The sequence below is a fragment of the Cynocephalus volans genome, chromosome 18 (genome assembly GCF_027409185.1).
Source record: "Cynocephalus volans isolate mCynVol1 chromosome 18, mCynVol1.pri, whole genome shotgun sequence".
In the NCBI taxonomy this organism is placed as follows: Eukaryota; Metazoa; Chordata; class Mammalia; order Dermoptera; family Cynocephalidae; genus Cynocephalus; species Cynocephalus volans.
The window spans coordinates 14,972,054-14,996,627 of record NC_084477.1 but is presented as its reverse complement, the minus strand read 5'-3'; the positions used below and the strand labels follow the sequence as shown (position 1 = coordinate 14,996,627).

Here is a 24,574-nt window from a genome sequence, read left to right as displayed (position 1 = left end):
GAGGATGTACAAGTGAATGTGGATCACAGAGTTTGAACTGTCATTGCAGCATGGTTTGTAATTACCTAAAGATTAGAACAACCTAAAATATTCACAAGTGGGGGATTGGCCAAAGAGATTGATGATGGTATAAGCTCACGGTGGGATGCTATTCAGTTGGAAATGAAAGGCAGAGCATTTATGCCATGATGAGGAAATCTCTCCAAGAAATACTGTTCAGTAAAAAAAGCAAGGTATACATACTGCCGTTTGCATTCTAAAAAAAATAAAAAGGAGGAGAAAAGAATAGATATGTGTATTGCTTGAATATGCATTTAAAGTCTCTGGGAGGATAAACAAGACACTAAAAACAGTGTTAGTGGGGTGAGAACAGAGCTAGTGGCTGATTGCACGTTGTCAAAAAGAAGTACATAATTTTAAAAAATTAAACAACTAAAATAAGTGAGGGGCAGTTTCAAGAAATAGGAACAAGCAAGAGCAAACGTCTGACCGTCCAGGGTGCTCTCTGACACGCTGGGTTTTTCCAAAGTATGTACAGAAGGTGGAGTGAGAGGCACAGAGGGCAAGGACAGCCCCAGGACGAGCTGATCCCTGAAGATGACACGGCAAGGACTTTTTTTGGTCGTTCTGAGTGAGAACATAAGATAGGACAAGGTCACTGCTGGGAGACGATGGCAGGGTCTAGTGGGTGGCCGTCGGGGCGGAGGATTGCTCCCCTGTAGGACTCTGCAGCTTCCCAGTGGGGATCCTCTAAGCCCTGCTCAGACTTGGGTCTCTTAGCTACACCCATTTCCAAAACCAGGCAGAGGCTGCTCCCCCGTGTGGCAAAGGTTCTTCTCTCCTGTGTGGTTCTCTGGGTCCACTGCCTCTTGCAAAGACGAGCCTTGGTTTTCCTTTGGCTTAATGACCTAGGGGCACCGTACTTGGCTTGTTTTCGTTCCTGTGGGCTGGTTTGTCACTTTATGCCTTTGGCTCCTTCAGAGCTTCAACATGCACTAACTTTCTGTATCCTTGAGTCACATGATTCTCTTCTCTCAAAACCCATCTGACGCTCATCTCAGCCTCATCCAGCTGCACCAGACCTGCCAGATCAACCAAGAAGACCTCCCTGAGCCTGGGGTCTCTTCCTTTCAGAGGCCACCAGTGGTGCAGATGTGGGTTTTACCCTTTTGGTGCCAAAACCATCGTAGAGAAGCGTTGCCATCTGCTCCTATCCAAGAAGGATAATCTTCAAACGGGGTAAGAAATATGAGGCCCCAACTTCACTAAGGAGGAGTTAAAATTTAAGGCAGGAGATAAGACAGAAATACATTCAGCCACTGTAAATATCTCCAGGTCTTTAAGCCCAAGTTAATTCTATCCCAGGATAATAAAAAGGCTTGCAAACAAGATCAAGAAGATGCTGTAAAGAAAAGGGAAGATTTTGGAAGATCACCTCCCAGTTCTCTAAACGGTGGGAAAAAAGACTCACGACCGAATAGGTGTAACATTGACTCATTGTAAAAGTCACAAATGAATTATTAACTGTTTGTGAGCACTTAATAAAGAAAAGAGTAACTAGCAGCCAGCGTGGTTCATTTATAAAAATATGCCAAATCAGCTGAGAAATCATTGTCAACATGCTTTAGTTCATCATTGTCAACCTGGAGGGAGGTACCTGACGTTCACCACCAAACTTGTCCTTTGATCCTGAACTATTCTGTACATCTGTCAGTAAGTAAGGTGTACATATGTGATTAAGGTCTTTGTTATCCCATGATAATTCGTTTTACATAACGGGTTTTAATATGTCATTATTAATTAAAACTTCTGCCCCGTGAAAGATATTGCTAGGAGAAAGAAAAGCCACAGAGTGGGAGAAACTCTTTGCAAAACGTCTGACACAGGACTGGTATCCAAAATGTTCGAAGAACTCTTAAAACTCAGCTGCAGGAACACCCAGTTTAGAAGTGGGCAAAAGCTCCGAAGAGACGCCTCACCAGAGAAGATGCACAGACGGCACAGGGACAGTTGCTCAACATCGTATGTCATCAGGGAGCTGCAGATTCAAACGACAGTCGGGTGCCGCTGCCTACCTATGAGAATGGCTAAAATTCAAAACACTGGCGACACCAAATCCTGGCGAGGATGTGAAGCAACAGGAGCCTTCATTCGTTGCTGGTAAAAAGGTGGAGTAGTCCAGCCACCATGGGAGACAGTCTGGCAGTTTCTTGCAAAATCCAATGCCCTCTCACCGTGTGATCCAGCGGTGGTGCTCTCTGCTGTTTACTGAAATGAGCTGAAAACTTGTATCCACACAGAAACCCTCACATGGACATTTACAGCAGCTTTATTCATAATTGCCCCCAAATTGGAAGCAATCAAGATGTCCTTGGTGGATAGAAAAGAATCTTAAATGAAAGATTCTAAATGAAAGAAGCCAGTCTGCAAAGGCTGCAGGCGGGTCCCAATGATATGACATTCTGGAAAAGGCAAAAGTGTAGATCAGTCATTCCCAGGGCTTTGGAAGGGTTGGGGGTGGAGAGATGAATTGGAGCAGAGGGGTTGAAACTATTAGTGCAGAGAAACTATTCTGTATGATACTGTAATGGTGGATACCTGACACCATGCATTTATTTGAAAACAAACAAACAAAAAACAAAACACACACACACACACACACAAACTGCAACATGAAAAAAGAGAACCCTGCTTTAAACTATAGACTTTAGTCAATAATAATAAATCATCACTGGTTCATCAGTTGTAACCAAGGTAGCACACTGAGGCAAGATGTTAAAATGGGGGTGACACAGTATATGGGAACTCTCTGTAATTTCTGCCCCATTTTTCTGTAAAATTAAAACTGCTCTAAAAATAGTTTATTGATTTTCTGCACGTTATAATTGAGTGGAAAATATCTTATTTAAAAAATGAAAAATATTGTTAAAATAAGGTTTTTAAAAATTTAGTGTCTAAAGGCAATGATGAATTCTTAGAATGGGGTAATGGAAACGTTCTATATCTTGCTGTGGCAGTGCTGTCACGGTTGTCTAAACTTATCAAGACTCATGTACGAGGGTACTTGCAATTTTAAAAAGGTGCATTTTATTGTATGTGTAAATGATACCTCAATGAAATTAAATTTTTGAAAGTGAGATGAGCGATTTGGGGATGTCATTGTCATGCCAAGACGGTGATCACACAATATACTGTCTTTCAGTCTGTGCTTGACTTTTCCTCCATGATCCTAAAGAGAATTATGTTTACACAAATCTCCCAAAGCTTTATCAGTTTTTCCAAGTCTCCTCTCAATCGTTTAGTATTTAAGCTATTCTCCTTTAAGCCCTTTGAAGTCCTCATCTTTCTTGAATATCTCTTCTGTAGCTGTTACCGCTACTAAATCTGCTGTCCCTCACTGGTCAGTGGTTTTATGTATGACTTGAGCTGTTCTCTAACATCACTGCCTTATATTACTGTTTTGGGGGCAGGGGGTTGGAGCAAAATTTGCCATTTGCTTTGCAACAAATTGCCATGTATTTGCATTCAGCAAAATAAGGTGGACAATGATGTTGAATCAGAGGAGGGACTTTGAAAGACTTTTGAGCAGGAAATACTTTTATATTACATTATAGCTGGTTTATTAGGGAATAATTTCATGTTAGGATGATTTTTGCTTTCCAATACAACTTCGCAAGTACAGAGACTGCCAAAATAGAATATAAGAATGTCTTAGAGAAAGAGGATGCATTTTGAAAGTCAAATATATAGGTGAAACCGAGCTGAATTAATAGCTAATGTAGCAGATGACCCTATTGGGATTCAAAACGATATTGATGGGTTTGAAATGATCGGCCTAAACCAGCGAGTGGAGAGTTAGCAAGCATTCCCTTCATAGGTGATTGCATTTAAAAGGTATATGCATCATCTGTTTAAGTTTGAATGCTAATTACAAATGTTCAGTGTGGCTTGGACCTGTGGCTTACCTGCAGTGCTTACAGGAAAAGTCTTGGTTTTAGTTTGTGTCCAGCTCAGGGCACCAGACAACTACGTGGGAAGCTGATGCAATTCTGTCTGGGTTCATTAAGGTTCATCATCCCAATGATGGGGGTAAGAGTCCCCTGCATTCCGCACTAGAGGAACCATTTGGAATACGGTGTCCTGTTCTGAGCTCCACCTTCTTAGAAAGGTGTTGATAAATTATTGAGTCCTGAAGAAGTTATGTGGGGTGATTGCAGAGAGGGGAGACTAAAAGCCATCTCCTATGAAGACTGGTTGAGAGAACTGGGAATATTAACCCTGGACGAAGTGAGACTTCAGGAGTGACCTGATAGCTGTCTTCAGATCTTCAAATTGAAAAAGAGTTCTAGCATTTTGCCATTGGACAAGATACCCTCTAAGAGTCCTTCCATCTGGAAGATTCAGATTCCTATTGTTTTGTTAAATCTTCACTCTAAAAGACATTCTACTCATACATTCTACGTCTCCCTCCGGTGTCCTGCACGAGCCTTAAACAAAAGCGTATCACTGCCATTTAGTAGCAAACTAATCCTTCCACCTTGCATTAGCTAATTGCAACTACTGATTAATAAGAAAGAATGAAGGGTTTTTTATTCAATCCAAGCTGCTGCACATAGAACTGAGCTGCTAAGTACAGTTGCAGAAGGCTTCTCCGGTTGCAGGATGGCTGCCCGGTCTCCTGTGGGACAGGGTTGCTTCAGCACAAAGAAGTCACCTCTTGTCTGATACTGACACCGTTGTCTACGCAGGACCAGGGCAGTTTCTCTAGTGGACTATTTTTGTTCTCTGGTGGCTGTGTCTCTATTAGTCAGACTGCTGTATTCAGTGATAGCTTTGTTTGGATGCTGTGCCATTAACCAGTGAAATCACAGCTTCACTAAACATTCATTTGGGCCCCTTTAGTTGAGAGTCGATTTGGCAGAGATTGAACAGTAGGTTTCTGAGCTACTCCTGAAGAAAAAGGTTGCTAAGGAAACAGATAGTGTGGGAAACTTGGGGAGAGGGTGTTTAACCTCTATGAGAAAAGTAAACAGGGTTTTAAATTTTTTTTGAAGCACCCATCTGCTTGAAATTCGTTGGTGTGAAAATTGAATGATCTCTCTTCTGTAGACCAGGCTCCTTAGTACTGGTTACTGTGTCTCAGAACAGTTCTCAGAGTTCAGTGTATGGAAGAATTGCCCAGGGGCTGGTCCAATGCTGATTCCAAGGCCCTGCCTTTCTGCATTCTGACTTTCCATCCTGTGTGGCCCCCAGCGGGGTTCTGCATGTGTAACACGTGCCCCAGGGCATTCTGCACTTAGTGAAAGGCTGCAGCCCGGACTCAGAAGAGAAGACTTGTCCTACTTTCTTAAAGAAGGAAACATCTACCCACGTAGACCTAAGAAGTGAAGTTTGATGGCCAACTAGAATTAAGGCAAAAGTTACTGAATGGAGAGAGGTTCATCCTCCGTCACCCAAGAGACTAAGAAGTCTCTCAAGTCCAAGTTTGCAGTGACAAAGATCAGCTTTGAGTGGCCGAAGGAGCCTCAGGCATCTAAAGGAGCTTAAAGACTTCATATGCCCCGTTAGCTTAAAATCACAAGCGTTTATCAAGCAGAATCATGAGTAAGGGTCCCGGGAGTCGTGTGGGAAGCTGACTGGTTCAGGGTGAAGTCTGCACAACTATGTCTGGCATCTTGACTCACATTTCCCATGGCATCCTTCCATGGTCCAGGCTTGTAGTTGCAGGTGGTCTGCAGAAATATCTTGAGGTTGGCATTTTACAGATGTTATCTTAGCCATAAGGCGTTCAGTGAAGGAACAAACACCCTGACCTTCAAGTCAGATTTTAGCCTAAGGAAAGTACACATTTAACTAACTTTATTCTTCTTTTATCATTCACTGTACTATGGCTGCTCCTAGGAATTCCGCTCATCTTGTTTGGCCAAGCAGGTTTTCTTTACTCCCTGCCTCTCTCCCCCCTGCTCTGTCTGGGGTTGCAGGAACAGCTAAGGCAGGGGGCTTGGGGGAACACCGGGCTCTGTCCCCTTTCAACCTGGAGAGTTGGGTTGGGGTTGGTGAGTTCTGCTTGGGATCCCAGAGAGCTCACTGGAGAGAGGTTTCAGTCTTTGATGCCTGTGTCATCCTCATTTAGGCTTTGAATGGTAACACTAGTCTAGGCTGAGGGATAAAACTCCCATGTCAGGGCTTGGGATATGGAATTCAAATATCAGAGAACTAGGGGCAGCTCTGCTTAACTTTTTGGAAGGTCATGTTTTTCAGCTATGGAAGGCGGAAAACACATAATGTTAACATAGTAAGCCTAACGTGAGGATTGAATGAATCATTTTGCAAGTGAGCTCGAGGCTTATAGGAGAAACTCCACATACATTAGTTTCTTGCTTCCCTTGCTTCTCTCCCACTGTGATTTCCCAAGAGCAAGGGCAGGACACTTTGCTGGACTCTCTCGATTGTAGCCTCCAAAGTACACACAAGGAGGTGCCCATTAAAGAGAAATAGTTAAAAATCAATACATCAGTATGAGCAACTTTTTTCACATGATGCCAAACCAAGAAAAATGGAAAGGTTTGAGGACTGAAATTAATCTTCCCTTAAAAATGAAAATAATTTAAAGTATAATTTCGGGTCACACAATGCCAAACTGGACTTGCTGCTGGCCAGCCACACAGGCTGTCCCCCACCCCCTTTCTGAGCCAGAGAAAGGGGTATGGCAGTCTTGTCATTGGCATGATTATTCTGCTGGTGGGAGTGACATATCCCTGTTTGGGGACACTATCGTGCCCTCTAAGGATCTGCGTGGATAAGGAGACTAAGAAAAATGAAAGGACATAAGTGTCACATGCCAGTAATAGCAGGGCAGAGACTCAAACCTGGGTGTGCAGACAAGAAGCCCTCAGCCCCTGTGTCCCCACGAGGTTGACATCTCTTCAGCCTCTAAGGCTCCAGCAAAGACTAATACCTGCTGGGTAAAGAGGAGGCTCTTGGTGTTTGTTTCAACAAATATATACGTGGCATTTACTGTGTGCAAGCTCTGTGTTCAGTGCTGGAGGGTAAAGTGATGACTAAGACCTCAGCTTCCAGGGCACTCTGTCATGGGTGGTCATGGGGACGAGTTACTTTAGGAGAGGGGTGGAGAGGTGAAGCAGTGCACTGGTAATCATCAGAGGGGAGCATGACAGTGAACCAGCAGGGGACAGCCGTGCTGCAGCACTCATCCACGTGTTGTGTGTCTTGGGCAAGGGATTTGCCCTTCCGAGCTTCAGCTAATGAGACTGGTCTCACATGGTTGTTTGGTGTGACTATAAGAAACAATTCCAGCATAAATGCATGAACAGAGAGTGTGCATAAAAGCCCTAGTCAGTGCCTGGCACATGGCTGGCACTCAGGAAAGTGGTGGCCATCCTAGTAGTGCACGTTACAGTGGCTCTTCTTGCAGGAGAAGGAAACAGCTCCACTGCCTTCTGGGTGAGCTCTCTGCCTTTTTCCCCTCCTGGTCCTCATGCAATGGGCTTTGGCGGCATCACGAGCTGGGCATGCCAAATGAAGCTTCTCTGGTGCACCTCCCATCAGCTCTTTCCTGCAGGTAAACTGCTGCTTGCAACAGCTTCAGGTGCTGCTTCCAGAACGTTTCCCCTTCTTGCTCCCCGCCACCCAGCCCGGGGGCTGGGCCAGGGTTATTAGAACTCAATCTGCTTTAGGGAAACAGAACTGTGTGTATTCTAATAGACCTGAGTTTCCATTAGGCAAACAGCCCTTTGACTAATGAGTTTGGCCTTGGAACAAGAGCAGACTGTTTACATCCTGGGGTTGCTGCAGTTCTGGGCTGCAGTTTTTATCCTGAGCAGGTGTGTCCATGTCATGCAGCTTTGTGTTCGGGTCCCTCGCTGCCAGGATCAGACACAGATGCACACACCAGATTGCTAGTGAAAGAAAGGAGTTGCTAGGCACAATTCCTCCGACGACAGATCCTGCTAACCCTGAAGAGGCTGTCACCTGCAGGGAGCGAGACCGAGAAACTCCATCTGAGAAAGGAGCCACATACCCAGGGGAAATCTGGGAGCTGGGGACAAGGAGTTAAGGCAGAGCTAGGTTCTGCTGAAAATGGGGAGCTTAAAAAAGAAAAGAACTTTTTAAAGGAGGACAGAAACTTCTCATGAGAATTTTAATTCCTACTAGGATTATTATTTACTGTGCAAAATAAACCCTCTGTTCCACCTCCCTTGTGAAACATAAGTGAAATTTACCTTGCTCACTTCGGTGTTAGGGCTCTGTTCACTGGGGAGAACATGCAACAGAATTCGGAGCCTTGATGTCAGGCTGGGTGGTTCTCAGAGTGGGGATCCCTGGGGCACCATTGTGTTAGCAATGCACAGTCTCCAGCCCTGCCTCAGACTTCCAGAAACAGAAACTCCAGGGGGTGGGGCCCAGTCATCTGTGTGTCCACAGCCCTCTGAGGGGTTCTCCTGCAGGTGAAAGTGTGAGATCCACTGGTGTAGGTGACATCCAGGGAGTAGTGCTTAAAGATAACCACCACCTGTGAGTTACTAGTGTCCCTCACAAGATGCTAGGATGGTTGTGCTCAACCCTGGCTGCCTTTAGAACCACCAGGGGAGCTCTGAAGAGTCCAGATGCCCCACCCAGACCAGTGAAATGGAATCTTTGGGGGTAAGACCAGGCAGCTCGCCAGGTGACTTCAGCGTGTAAGGCAAGGTCAGGAACAACCAGAAGGGACACTCGTGTCTTTATCTGGTGTCGGGGAAAACCAAGGCTCCAGATGAGGCTAGAAATTGCAACCCTGAATTCAGGGGATGGATCTCAAGGAAGCTTTAGACAATTTTTGGTGGACCGTGGAGTGAGGCTGCCAGCAATGGTTATGTAGAACCAGTGTTGAAAAAAACGTACCTTAGGGACGGCCAGACTGTCTTGGGTGGCCTGTGTGAGGTTCAGCTTTTTTTTTTTTTTGACCGGTAAGGGGATCGTACCCCTCGGCTCAGTGTGGTTTGCACCACAGGTTCAGCTTTTTAGTTAAAACTAATAAATGTGTGTTTGGATTAAAAAAACCTGCTGTCACTCTAAAAAGAATTATGAATTATGTTAAGGGAAAAAATCAAGCATCATTCAAACACACCCTTCATTATCACTTGCTGTGTTTCCTTTCACTTCATTTGCATATGTTAATATAGCTGAGATGATGTATATGCATAAAATCTTGAATCCTGGGATTTTTCATTGGAAGTGATGGTGCTACAGTCTTCATAAGCTCATTTTAATGACTGCAGGATATTTCTAAATGATACATCAGAACGTTATGGAAGCCATTGTATTAGTCTGTTTCTGTTGCTTATAACAGAATACCTGAAACTGGGTAATTCATACAGAAATGAAATTTATTTCTTACAGTTTTGGAGGCCCTGAGAACACCACCGATAACTAGGCTAATCCCACACAGCTCCATCATGAGGCCATTTTTCACTTTGTAAAAGAAGCTGGCTGCCATGGGTTAAATTGTCCCCCAAAAGTTCATGTATTGGAAACTCATAAGAGTGTTAAGAGGGTGAGAAATCCATCAATATTATAGTTTTTAAATTGAGGAGTTATGTAATAAACCAGACACAGCTGAAAATAGAATTAGTGAATCGGAAGATTATTCTGAAGAAATCATCTGAAATAAAGCTTGGAGATACAAAAAGATGGAAAATACAGATGAATGAAATGATACAATGAAATGTTAAGAGATAATAAAATAAAAAGCTGCCACATTCATGCTCCAGAAACAGAGAAGGGAGAAAATGAGGAGAGGTGACTTTTAAAAAGAGTAATAGCAAGAAAAATATTTCCAGAAATGATGCAGAGTATGAAACTTCAGATTAAAAAGCACAGTAAACTCCAGGTCAGGGTAAATAAAATATATCCAGAGGATTCTCCAGAAAACCCAGAGCCCACATGCAAAGTCAGCCTCCGTGGCTGGAGAGAAGGGTTTGTCTCTGTACTTGTGGAAGAGCCTGAATTGGAAGCAAAGGCCACACTGCCCTGTGTCCTGGAGTCGAGTGTCAGGGGTGGGGACGCACGTCAACGGGGAGCTTCTGAGGGTCGTGCCCAGTTTCCCTCCCTCACCCTGGACACGCTGCCGAGGTCCTGGACTCTGACTGGAAGAACACTCATCAGGTCCATGTAGGTTAGAAATGAATAAAACCAACTCAAACCAGCTTAAACAAAAAAGGGGATTTACTGGAAGAATATCGTAGAGGCTGAGAGACTTGGAGGAGTTGGGCTCCCGGCCATGGGTTGGAGTGAACCAGGACATTTAAGAACCTGGGGGCTACAACCAGGAACTTGGAGGCTAAAGGACTGACCTTTCTCTCTTCTCTCCCCTTCCTCGTCTGGTCCCTCTCAAGTCAGCTACTGTGTTCTGGTTTGATTCTCTCTTACTAAAGATATTGGGGGTGAGGAAAGGCCCCCACGAGATAGGGCCTTAAACTTCTCCACTAGAGATTTGGAAAAGCCAAGAGCAAATTCCTGTGGCTGCTGGGGGTGAGGGATCAGGGCCCAGCTTGGGTCACGTGCCTGTCCCCCATCCTTGCCCTCAAACTCCCCTACATCAATCACTCTAGTCCAAATCACATGCAGACATTTAGACAGTATCTATGACCAAACTGAATTTATTTTTTAAAAGGAGCCATCAGTGTGTGCCGTGGGCATCCATCCAACTCTGAAGCAGTCCCTGCTGTGAGTGTGGACGGAAGCACTTCTGGCCATGTGTGAGGTAGAGAGAGGGAGACTCGTCACCAGGAGGAAAACTGCCTCAAGATCAGTGCCCACAGAGGCCCACGCCAGTCTCCTGGGACCAGCCTGGAATAGCTTCACAGCTAACATGAATCAGTTCTCTCTAAAATGGCACATCATGGAGCTGACCCCATCTGTAAGCACTCCTGCCCTTGAGAAGCAGCATGATTTCCCATGGACTGTTGTGGAACTGTTCTCCTGAGCAGCAACCCTGATTTTTCCACACCTATTGAACGGGGGGCATCTTTGTTTCACTCCAGGTCTGAGATCAGGAAAACACTGCCTGTGCATCTGACGCTGAATTACACAAGTCTTTCCATCTCTTCAATTTGAAGGAAGCTGCTTTTTAAAAGCGTAGGTCTGTGCACAAAGCCAGAGGGAGAGTCTTTAGGATCATGTCCCTGAATGTTTCTTTCTAAAGACAAATCTATGCCCTTGCTTTTAAATAGTTTTAACCAAGCTCCTGAAAATAGCCAAGAGCATTGGCCACACATATGTATAATTAGGTGCAGGGAATATACCGCAAATCCACAGGCCCATTCCTGCAAAACCCAGGAAGGTGCATTCCTTACACTCAGCTCAGTGGACAATGCTAGGAGCCTCAGCAGCAAAGGAACCATTGCGAAGGGCTGGCTTTTCTTGTTCTGCTCTGCCAGCAGAGTGGGTGGGCAGCTACCCACTTGGTGGTAAAGATATTCCACTTGAGCCAGCCCATCAGCTACAATTAGGGTTTCGCTGAACTATATGCAGGAACTGAATCAGGAGCCTCTAGTTCTGGGCTCAGCCCCACTACTAACCAGCTCAGTGACCCAGGGTGGCACCTGTCATCTCTGTGCCTGAGCCTCTCTACATCCGAAGCAAGGATGTCAAGCTCTGGTGACCCTGCCAGCCCTGACAGCCAGTTTTAGGGTATCCACTTGCTAAACATTCTGGCAGTATAAATGCACCAACTTTGGCAAACTCTGAGTTCTGTTCATTTATTCACTAATGTTTACTGAACGCCACTTTTGGGTGATGCGCTGTCCTAGGTGCTGGGGGAGTACGAAAGTGACGGAAGACACAGGCTCCTTCTCCCAGGAAGAGATTGTGACCTGCTGGAAGAACCAGTCCTGCAAATGGCAATTATAAAGCTCTGTGGAGGTGTGGGGGAGCTAGGCACAGAGTGTCACGGGGACAGATTGGGGTGCCTGGGAGAAGCCCAAAGTCAAAGAGGAAGCCCTGGAGGAGGACACTGCCAGTAACTCGGTGCTGTCTCTAAACATCCGAAGCCCGAGGGAGCTTGGTCCGAGGCAGAAACCGAGCTCGGCCCGGTGCAGAGAAGTGCGTTACCCCCTCGCCAGGCAGGTGCTTCTGTCTTTATTTCTGCAGCCAGCTTAGCAGACAGATCACTAGCACAAGATATTAGTCATGCACCACTGAGAAGTGCCAGGGCAGCAGGTGACATTAATGTGAGTGACAAAGGGACTAAAAAGGTCTTTTGAAATCCCCATGGGATAATTAAACTATCCCACTGTTCTAGGACAGCTGCGGGGTGGCTCTGTGAAATGGCTGTATGAAATATCTTATTGGATGCTGCATTACTCCCTTGCAAATCTTGGGCTGCGAAGATGACCAGCTGCCTGCTGACGTGGACCCAGATGCCATTGCCTTTCACTGTGACCAGAGCAGAGAGCATGTTGGTCAGGCCAGGTCTCAAGTGTCAGCCTTTCCATTGCAAGGATGGAGCCAGGCTGGGCCCGAGAGCGATGGCCACTTGCTCAGGGCCTTCAGGAAACCCCAGCCAGTGTTTGGAATTTCTGCTGGTCATCTCTCCACACAGATGGAATCTCAGGTCCCTGAAATGTTGTGTGGGGGACAAGAATGGGCCCAGCTTTGGAGTCCCAGGTTCTTCTCTTGTCGAGCAATTACTAGAAAGTTCTTCATGGTGAGCTTACCATACTCCTTCCTGCCACTGCAAAGCCCCAAACAAATAACCACCACCTGGGAAGAAAGCAAGGCCAGCCAGCAGATGAATGCAGGCACCTGCCACTGCCCTGGGCCCAATTCGGTGACCCCCATGAGCACCGTCAAACCCTGTGTCGCCTACTGTCCCCACCACATCTGAGCTCCAACTTCTTTTAGAGGAGCCAAGTGAAGGTCGCTCAGCTCTGTGCATCTTCTCTCTGGGATAAAAAAAAGCCACTGGGCAGTATGTTATAAAAATGCATTCACAGTTCAGCTCAGCGAAACTCAAAACAAGTCATCACTGGAGCAGAAGTTGCAAAAAGCAGCAAAACAGAAATGAAAGCCCAGATGCTGTGATTTTCTGGGACCTGTTGATCAAGAGCAGGGTGCTGTGTCCCTGTTTCGCAGAGGGATGTGCTTTGTTAAAGCGCCTTCCGGAGCCACCCGTCCCTTCTCAATACTGACACCTGCCCTTAGGACCCACCTCCAGCCACTTCTCATCTCCCACCTCCCCAGGAGAGAAGTCCCACCTTGCTGGAGATGGTCCTACGGTGTCTTTCTCTTCAAAACACTGTGTGTCTAATCTCAGCGGGTTAAGTGGACTGTCACCAGCACAAGGCATCAGAGCAGCTTTAGTCCACACAGCAGGTATTTGAATGAACTCCCTGGAACTGGCAGAATGGTTTCTGATGTAGAAAGGCTGTTTCAGATTGGAAGGGAATCACGGCAGTTCTTAAGGCCCATCCTTCCTAAGGAGCCAGACCACTGCAGTTGGCACTTCAGTTCCCAAGTGTACATGGAGGCTGTCTGTCCTCCCCGACTCTTCTGCTCCTGTCTTCACCTCTGGAATAGAATGCAGAATCGCTTCACCGTAGACCCAGAAAGCAGGCCAGGAGCCCCACAGACCTATGGTGCTCGGGGAGCAGGCGTCTCTCTGCAGCTCTGCTGTGTGACTGAGCATGCAAAGTAGCCAGCTGGTCCCAGAGGACAGATTCCTGTGAAGGAGGCTGTAAAATCCCTAGCTAGTGGGATGCATGTGCAGTCTGTGCTTCTGAAATTCCCTTTCAAAGACCCATAGTTAAGGTTGGATTATTTCTCAGGAGAAAATCTCAGGGATCAAAATTCCTTGTAGGCTGAGAATGCCCTCAATGTGCATTTTCTTTTATTGGAATATTTGTCTGCTCATATTTTGGTGGATGAGCATAGATAGTTAAAAAAAAAAAAAAAGAATTGTATAGACAAAGGACCTGAATAGACATTTCTCCAAAGAAGACATATGAAAGTGTTCTCAACATCACTAATCGTCAAGGAAATGCAAATCATAACCACAATGACATATCACCTGACTCCAGTTAGAATGACTATTATCAAAAAACAAAAGGTAACAAGTGCTGGCGAGGGTGTGGAGAAAAGGGAACTCTTGCACACTGTTGGTGGGAATGTAAATTGGTGCAGCTGTTTGGGAAAACATTATGAAGTTTCCTCAAAAAATAGAACTACGATATGATCCAGCAATCCCACTTTTCGGTACATACCCAAAGGAAATGAATCAGTATGTCCAGGAGACACCAACACTCCCATGTTCATTGCAGCATTGTTCACAATAGCCGAGACATGGAAACAACCTGAAAGTCTATGGATGGATGAATGGATAAAGAAAGTGTAGTATATACATATGGTAGAATATTATTCAGCCTTTAAAAAAAAGGACATCCTGTCATTTGTGACAACAAGGATTAACCTGGAGGACGTTACGTTAAGTGAAATAAGCCAGACACAGAAGGACAAATACTACATGATCGCACTTATATGAGGAATCTAAAATAGTTAAACACATAGAAGCAAAGAGCAGGATGGTGGTTGCTGAGGACTGAGGAGAGGCGGATATGGGGAGAGTTGGCCAAAGGATACAGGGTTTCAATTATAAAAGATGACTAAGTCCTAGAGGTCTGCTATACAGCTCAGTGCCTATAGTTACCAACAGTAGATTATATACCTGAAAATTTGCTAAGAGGGTAGAACTTATGTTAAGTGTTCTTAACAAATATAAATTTAACTTTATCAAAGTAGGATTTCACTTTACAAAAGTTAGATGAACTGTACACTTTAATCTTTGCACACTTAAAAAATGTGTACTTCAATTTTTAAAGTTTTGCTAAAAAGGAAAAAATAAATAAAACCATTCCATTTATGATAGCATCAAAAATAATAAAATACTTCGAGTCAACTTAATCAAGGAGATGAAAGACTTGCATATTGAAAATCACAAAACGTTGCAGAAAGAAATTAAAGAAGACACGAATGGGAAAACCTTCAGTGTTCATGGATTGGAAGACTCAATATTGTTAAGATATCAACATTACCCAGAGCAATCTACAGATTTAATGCAATCCCTATCAAGATCTCGACAGAATTTTTTGCAGAAATAGAAAAATCCATTCTAAAATTTATAGGGAATCTCAAGGAACTCCGAACAGTGAAAACAATCTTGAAAAAGAACAAAGTTGGAGACCTCACACTTCCTAATTTCAACACTTACTACAAATCTACGGTAATCAAAACAGTATAGGGCCAGCATAAAGATGGACATAGAGGCCAATGGAACAGAACAGAGAGCCTAGAAATAAACTCTCGCGTTTTTTTCTAAAACGGTGCCAAGACAATTCAACAGGGAGAAGATGGTGCTTTCAACAAATGGAGTTGGGAAAACTGCATGTTCACTTGCAGAAGAATGAAGTTGGATTCGTACCTCGCACCATGCACAAAAATTAACTCAAAACGGATCAAAGATCTAAATATAAGAGCTAATACTATAAAACTCTTAAAAGAATCACAGAAGAAAGCTTCATGACCTTGTATTTGGCAATGATTTCTTGGCTGTAATATCAAAAGCACAGGCAACAAAAATAAAAATACATAAATTGGATTACATCAACATTTAAAACTTTTGTGCAAGGACATAAAATCAACAGTGAAACGACAACCTATGGAAAGGGAGAAAATATTTGCTAATCATATCTGATAAGGCGTTAATATCCAGAATATATAAATAACTCCTATAACTCAACAACAGCAATAAAACAATTTAAAAACGGGCAAAGGACTTGAATAGACATTTCTTCAAAAGAGATATACAGATGGCCACCAAGAAATTGGACAGATGCCCAACATCTGTAATGATGAGGGAAATCCATACCAAACCCACCATGAGCTATCACCTCACCCTATTATGCTGGTTACAATAAAAGAAGGAAAGAAATAGCAAGTGTTGGTGAGAGAAATGCGCGCCCTGGTGCGCTGCTGGTGAAATGTAATGGTGCACCGCGTAGCTGCCGTGGAAGCTGCGTACAGCAGGTCCTCAAAAAATTAAAAATAGAATTACCACGATTCAACAATTCTGCTTTGGGGTTATATACAAAAGAATTGAAAGCAGGGTCTCAAAGAGATATTTGTACATCCGTGTTCATAGCAGCATTATTCACAGTAGCCAAGAGGCGAAAGCAACCCGTGTGTCCATCAATGGATGAATGGATAAAAAGAAAAAGAGGGCTATATACATACAACAGAATACTTTTCAGCCTTGAAAAAAAAAAAAAAAAAGAAGTTCTGACATATGCCATGACATGGATGAACCTTGAAGACATTATGCTGAGTGAAATAAGCCCGTCACCAGTAAACAAATACTATATAACGCCACTTACATGAGGTCACTACAGTAATCCAGTTCATGGAGATGGAAAGTTGAGTGGTGGTTGCCAGAGACTAGAAAGGGGCAGGGAATGGAAGTTATTGTTTAATGGGCAGAGTTTCAGTTTTGCAAGGTGGAAAAGTTCTACAGATCAGTTGCACAACTATGCGAATGTACTTAATACTACAGAACTGTGCACTTAGAAGTGGTAAAGATGGTAAATTTTACATTATATATATTTTACCACCACTATACATATTAAATAATTTCTAAAAGAGAGAAAGAAAGAGAGAAATCGTAAACCTTTGGATCCAAACTTGGCTGCACATGAGAATCATTTGGAAATTTTTTTTAAATACGGTGTAGTCGTATTTTAATGCAAATTTGCAGTACAAACATATAAGTACGACTTATGTTTTATTTATGAATGAAATTTCAAATAATGTGGCTCCTCTGAGATTTGAAATGTTAAACAAGAATCACAATATCAATTCTGGGAGGCCACGTGAACTATAAATGCCAGGTGGTAGAGTTAACATTATCTGGCAAACAGAAACACAGTGCTAGTGTGGGAAAACCTGTCAAGATTTGTAAATTTTGAATTATGGAATGTTGTCAGGAATGTATCCCTCATATAAACTGCACCATTCTCTGCAAAATCCTAGGCCCCTCACTGGACAGTATGATTGAATATGTCTAGGGTCGAATCCAAGCAGTCGTATTTTCAAAAGCTCCCTGGGATTTTTAAGATGGATGGCCTATGCATCACTGTTGGAGAACTGCTGGGCCTCCATAAAGAATTAAGTGCATGCATTCTGTAAAAAAATTATCTATGAACACGTTATGTGCCGGGCTCTGGGATATAAGATGAAGCAAAAGTTCACGACCACACAGAGCTTACATCCTAGTTACATAAGCTGCATTCACAATAAGGGTCTGTCTGCTATAAGAAGGAGAGAACACCACGGGAGCGCCTAGGGGACACTTCACTGAAGGGGATAGATGAGCTGACACTCAGTGGGTGGAAAAACCAACCAAAGAGCTTGACATCATCTTAAGGGGAGGAAAGGGGTTAGGAGGATCTCTCTGATAGCAGGAAGGATGGAGTGGCCTGGGCTGGAGAAGGGACGACAGCGAAGAGACAAGCTTGTTTAGACTCCGGTGGCAGTTGTCCAAGCGAGAGGGGATAGGGCATGAGCCAGGGTGGTGGCCCTGGAGATAAATGATTTAGGAGAAATAATCTATAGCCCTTGGTGATGAATCAGATGTGAAAAGGAAAAAGGACAAGCTAAGAATGATTCCCAAGTATCTGGCCCAGGTAGAAGCATGAATCATGGTACCCTATAGACAGAGGGAGATTTCAAGTTCATTTGAGAAGGCCAAAGGTGAGGTGTCTGGGGGTGTCCAAGACAAAGATGGCATCAGAGAAAAGAAGTGTCTTGACTGAAGAGTCATCAGCTGGCCTTTGAAACCATGACAGTAGATGAGATTGCTCTGTGGCTGGTTGTAGGGTGAAGAGAAGAGGAACTGGAAGGAATTCTAAGAAAATGCTACAGAAGCCTTGCAGAGGAAACCCAGAAGGGCGTGCCGAGGTTGGAAGAAACCTGGGGGTGTGTGCTGAGTTGGAAGCCGAGAGATTGAAGGAGGGACAGGAAACAACGTCAGAGGTTTGCAGGAGTCAGATGAGGACCGGAAAAAGCAACATGAATGTCATTAGCAACGGGTCTGGGGTCTGGTGAGTGCAGGGAGCAGACACTGGGTTGGAGCAGCTGGAGAGCGAGAGGCAAGGTCTTGGAGAACATGAGGGCAGATGGTTCTTCTGGAGACTTTGGCCACAGAAGCGGGGAGAGGGGCTGGACGCAATGCTAGCTTTCGTTTGAGGGTGTGCTAAGGTTGGAGAAGCTTAGACATATTGAGGTGGTACAGAGGTTCCAGATGACAGAGGGGACCGTTGGGAGTGTTCACTGAGAGCCAGCAGAGGCTGCAGGTCCAGCTCTACCGCTCACACCTGTTGGAACCTGAGCAGGTCACCCCATCCACCTGGGTGACAGCGTCCCTAACGGTACACTGTAGGGCTTCTCTCTCTCTCTCTCTCTCTCTCCGGTTTTCAAACCAGGCTCCTCAACGCGGGCTCAGAGCACTCACATGTCAGCTTCAACCACAGCGACTTGACCTCTCTCAAGTGTTTTTCATTAATTTTTATTTTTAGCAACTTAATGCATGTGCAAACTTTGGAAATCAAAAGAGTAGTAAAAAAATTATAAAAAGCAGCCCCCCCTGCTCCACACCTGCCCCACACCTGCCAACTCTCAGGTCCTCTCAATTCTGGTGGATACTTTCCCCCTGGCATCTATGCCAATGTAGCTAAGTTAAATTCTTATCTCAGTGTTTCTTAAATAAAGACATTGCTGATTTCTGTCCCACGCCAGCCCCTCTTCCCGTGATTCTGTTCCTTCCAGCATAACGATATCTCAATTTGGGGGTTAATAACATTTTCGTTGTTATAAGCATGCAAACGTTGCTCACCAACTCTGCTGCCTTTTGTGAACATGTCACTTCTCCTGCCAGCAACATCTGCCTCTTTTGTCTACTTCACCTTGATTTCCAATTCATGATTGCCATTTTTTTTCTAAATGTTCCACCTCCTCAAAAACCTATCAATGTTTTCCCTGTTGTTGCTTGATCAGGAGGGTGTCGCAGCTGCCTGCCTCCTGCTGCCCGTCTTCCTCCTCCCTGGTTTGCACCCTTGTCTTGGTACAGCCTGTCCTCTGGTGGCCCGGGAGACCACGCTGTCGAGCACCAAATAACTGAAAATATCTTTATTCTACCCTCACGTTTGATTGACAGTTGGCTGGCTATAGAATTCAGGCTGCAAAACCATTTCCTTCAAATATGTTAAGCCTTTGTGCCATGACTGTCTAGCTTCCATATTTATGGTTGAGATGTCTGGTGTCATTATGTCCCTTGACCTATTTTGGTTTATTTCTCTTGGGAACTTTTAGATCTTATCTCAGTCTCTTTATTTCACAAGCATGTGCCTCACTGGGTTCTTCATTCATTTTGTTTGGTACTTGGTGGGCTCTTGCATAACGAAGACGCACGTCCTTCGATTCTAAGAAACTTTCTTGATTAATTTCTTTTGTAATTTCCTCCTCTTCATTTTTCCTGTTTCTCTCTTTCTAGAGCTTCTTTTAGCTCGATATTGGACTTTCTGGCTTGATCTTGTAATTTTATCTTTCCTTTCCTAGTTTTCTTCACTCTCTCTCTCTCATATTTTTAGTTTTTATTATTTTTATTTATACATATTTATGGGGTGCAGAGTGGACTGTCAGTATTTGTGTACAGTATGTGATGATCAAATCAATATTATTAGCATGTCCATCAATACAAATCACAATTACTTTGTGTGTCCCTTACCCAATTAGTCCCTACCCCCGCTCCCCGTTTCTCGCCTCTAGTAACTAAGGTCTTTTCTCTCCTTCTGAAAGTTCAACATTTCATTACAGTCTTTCTCTCTTTCTTTGTATCTTAGCTCCCACTTATGGGTGAGGACGTGGTATTTCTCTTTCTGTTCTTGGCTTATTTCACTTATAATTTTCTCCAAGTTCATCCATGTTGCTGTGAATGGCAGAATTTCATTCATTTTTATGGGTGAGTAGTATTCCATTGTGTAGATATACCATGTTTTCCTTACCCACTTGTCCCCTGATGCACATGTAGGTTGGTTATTCAGCTGTATATTACAAGTCTTCTGTTCATGTTTTGAATCCAGTTATCCTATATTTAATTTTCAAGATTATTTCCCTTTTTTGTAGCCATTTGTTCTAATTTAATAGATACAATTTCTCCTCTTATCTCTCCAAGGATATCATCTCTTCCCACCTCCACCTTTATAAATCCTATCTGTCCTTCTAGATTTAGCTCAAAATCCACATTTTTCATGAGGCCTTATGCAATCCAGCTCTGTCCACTGGACAGGAATTCCATACCATTACTGTAGTCCACGTTATCTAATATGGGACTATATCTGGGCTAGGACTGCTTCCTATTGAGGACTCTGAATTATCTCCCCAGTCGTACATACCATAATCTTCTCAAGAGCAGAGGCTACTCTTGGAAATTAAATATAGAATAACCAACTTTTTAAAATGTAATAGAACAGAGTTGGAATATAAAGTCAAGGTAATCCCTCATAAAATAAAAAACAGAGAGTAAAAGAAACAGGAAAGAAAACATAACATTAGAAAATCAGACCTGAAGGCTTAATATCTAACTAAAAGAAACTCCAGAAAGAAAACGGGAAAAAAATGTAGTGGAGAAAATTAGAAAAGAAATAATTCAACAAAGTTTTTAGTTAAAAAAAGTTTACTTAGTTTTAAAAAAGTTTATGCTTTCTATATCCCCATATTACCTAATCTAGAATTTTTAATGTGTGTTGATTTGAATCAAATGACAAGCCGTCCTTATCCCATCAAGACGGGCAGGATCCCTTAAATAAGTACCAAGAACATAAGTATTTGTCAAAAATATGAGTGCAGAACTTACCGATTTTTACAACTTTTCCTATCTTTTACCGTGTTTCTCTATACACATAATTTAATAGCAATATTTCAGTGCCTTGTTTTTAGTGCATCTTCCTTGAAGCTCTCAAACTTAGATTTCATAGAAAAAAAAACAATTTTCTTTCCCCACTCATATTTCATTGGTTTATGAAATAGCTCACTGAATTATGTAACTGAAATAAGCAGGAACACAGCAGGATTGGAAACACACACATCTAGATCTTGGTTGGCACAGGACTCTGCTGGTAGGAACGGAAGGGCATGTGTGTGCTGGAGGTGACCTGCCAGTTTGGGCCTGCAGCCTGCCCTGGGTGTCAGTGAACAGAAGGCCTGAAGGGCAGTAGCCTACCTGGCCTGTTAGGTAGAGGTCAGCCAAGAGGGCAGCCACCGTGCTCTTTACTTGGGTTTGTGCTTAGCACCTCTCTCAGATGCCCTTCAAGTCAAAGATGCACGTGGATGAGCCAGCAGACACAGATCAGTGCACAGTCCTTGGTCCTAAGACAGCACAAGGTTCACTGGGGCCCAGTTGTCATGGTCTCATGAGAGTACGGTCCCTTGAGTACCACCTGTAGGAAGTACAAGGGTGTCTCTTATTTCATGGGTGATTATCTTGACTTTATTTTCCAGCTCTCCCATTAATTTTTTTAAAAATTTGGTTATTCTATATTTAATTTCCAAGAGCAGACCTTGTTCTTTGGAAGATTATGGCATAACTGAGGAGATAAGACTGATTCCTCCCTCGGTAGGAAGTGATGCACCATATTGGATGGTGTGGAAAATAGCAATGCTCTGCAATTCCTTTCTAGTGGGGAGAACTGATTGGATTAGAAGATCAGACCAGAAAGATGAATATCTGACTTCTAAGATCCACCACCCGGAGCTGTGATCCCCCAGCCATGAGTCCTCAATGGGCCAGCCAAGCCCTGCCAGGCCCAGAAGTCTTGCCTTTCCCATCCCTGGACAAGATCTTTCCTCTCCTCCCCACTTCCAGCACCTGGGGCTGTCAGTACCAAGCCACGTCCGTGCTCCACCCCGTTCTCCACCACTCCGACCTTCATCAGGCTTTGGAGGAGTCAAACAGAGAGTCTCAGGGAGGAAGAAAGCTGTCCGGTTGGCTTTGGATGGTCCCTGCCACAACAGGAATTATTTTTATCATAGCGAGTCGGGTGGGACTTGGAAATCCCACTTGTGCGGTGTTCTCTTAAGCACGGAAACCCCTAAGTACAGTTGCAATGAGTGGATATTAATGGGAGCAAAGAATCCTTGCATGTCCTGTTGGTCATACGCAAGGGACAGGGATCGTTTTGCAGCCGCCATAATCACAGACGTGAAGGAAGCCACCCATCTGTCACAGTCACTGTCCCCAGGGACGTGAAGACTGTTCTGCAAGTCAGGGCTCAAGAAAACCCCATAGAAAATGCAGCTGGAGTATTTTCAGAAAATTGCTTGGCACACAGAAATATCAACCTATCCGTGAGATGAGGGCTGCATCTATACAGAGCCAAAATGGAATCAATTCAGTTGAATCGGTTTCATGGTCAATTTAGTGATTTGAATGTTCTACCCGGTGCTGGTTAATTTAGAAGCAACACAGGGCTCCAAGCACAGGGAAAGGTGGCAGAGCTGTCCCACCCTGTACAGAATGGCAGGTTTGTTTCCTCTGTACCAACCCCCCAGGCCCTCACGCCTTCCTGCTCCTTCTGTGGATATCCCATAGCTGGGTAATGAACAAAAGCAGATTTCATTCTCGTTGATAGTAAGAACAAACAATAAAATAAAATAATCTTACCAAATCCCCTTCGACTCTTGCTTTCAGGTTCCCTATTAAGTGGCACAGGCCAGAGGTACCCCACCCCCACCCTGGGGTATTTGGCTTATTCTAGTGATGTCTCTTGTTTCACTCTTGTGGCAGTTCACTTAGGCCTGATTCTCGAAATGACAGATCAGCTGACCCCTTCCTGGCTGGGCCACTGCACCCCATCTGTGGCCGCGACTGGGACCCCCATAGGGGCAGTGGGCAACCATGAGCCCATCTCCTCATCTGGCTCATCAGGGCCCACGGTCAAGGAAGCAGCAGCCCTTCCCGGTGGGCTCTCTCTCTGCTCGTGACCCCTGCAGCCTCCTCTGCTTTTCTCTTCTGCATGTGGAAGACTATTTTTCTTAGACGTGTTTTCAAATATCAGTGATCCTTCCCCTAGAATCTTGAATGGGGTTGCAAAGCTTTCTCCTGCAGGTGTTTTCCCATGTCACTGTCTCTTAAGACTCTGAACTGCTGAATCTGCCTCTTCCTCCCATGCCAGGTGGTCTCTCCGAGAAGTGGTGGATGTGACCTCCCACCTGGTGTCACAACATGCTCTAAAAATGGCATCACGGAGAACATATGCAGATAGCGAACACTATTTGTACCATAGCCAAATGTATTAGATATGCCCAAGAAATGACTGTCCCTGCCTGATCACAAACAGAATTCTAGTTTGGGAGAAAATTTTAAAAGAAGATGTTTCAGTGAGTTATCTTCCAGTATCCATCATCCTCAACCATCCCCCCCCCCCACGAATAAAAAAGGTCTCGTGACTTCCTTCTCTTATCAGCAAGTGATAGAATTCCTCAATCCATCACCATGGAATTAGGCCTGCAGGTCAGATCATCCCAACATCGCCCTCTGTGTAGAACTGTCTATTGCAAAGCCAACACGAGCAGGAGGCATAGTCTGTGATGTCAGGTCACTGTACAACCTTCTCTTCAATGGACTAAGCTGAAGAGCTTTAATAGAAAGATGCTTATGTAAAATAATAATAAAAAGAAAGATTCTGCTACTTCCTCCATTTGATTTAAAAAAAACAACAACTGGGTATAAGAAAACAATGGTCTGTGTCAACCCGAGGATATAATAACACTGCTTCTCTTTCCTTGTTTTAGGGAATGCTGTCGATTTTTTGGAGACAATGGCTTGACTTTGAAGGTGTTTTTTACCAAAGCAGCCCCCTTTGGCGTTCTTTGGACACTCACAAACTACCTGTACTTACATGCAATAAAGAAAATAAACACTACGGATGTCTCCGTGTTGTTCTGCTGCAACAAAGCGTTTGTGTTCTTGCTTTCATGGATCGTTCTCAGGGACAGGTTCATGGGAGTGAGGGTAAGTTCCTTATTATATGTCTTCTTCCCTCAGTCACGTCAACCAAAACCTGCCCATCAGCTTGCTAAGCTCCATGTGCTGGACCATAAGCACATGCTGCTGCCCACTTTCCTTGTGATTTGCAACGGAAAAGGAACCTGGTTCTTGGTGTGCTTTGCAAACCTTCTTGCTTGCAAACCATACTCGACAAGCATTCATTAAAGCACCTTTCATTTCAAGCATTTCAGTAAGCAGTCCCTAAAATGCGTGCCAGTCGGGGACCCCACCCAGGAATGGCAATGCGCTCTGCTCTCTGCCTGCTCACCCCTCTCTCATGGGCAGCTTTCCAGTCTGCAGTGTGTGGCACCCCTGTGCCCCGCAGCCTGGAGCTTTCTGCCAGCACTGTCACTCTCTGGTTAGGATGTTTCCGAAACCTGAAGGACCCCTTGGCATCCACGCATGGATGTGATCCTGGCCCTT

At 44.2% G+C, this 24,574-nt stretch overlaps 1 protein-coding gene across 2 annotated transcripts in view; it reads left to right on the top strand.

Moving 5' to 3' along the window:
• SLC35F3 (solute carrier family 35 member F3) overlaps positions 1 to 24,574 on the top strand; it is a 272,482-nt gene that overhangs the window by 236,888 nt on the left and 11,020 nt on the right. For both annotated transcript variants that reach the window (XM_063082868.1, XM_063082869.1), the window contains one exon: positions 23,896 to 24,115. In XM_063082868.1, the coding sequence (XP_062938938.1) occupies positions 23,896 to 24,115 (220 nt within the window). The remainder of the gene's footprint in view (positions 1 to 23,895; positions 24,116 to 24,574) is intronic.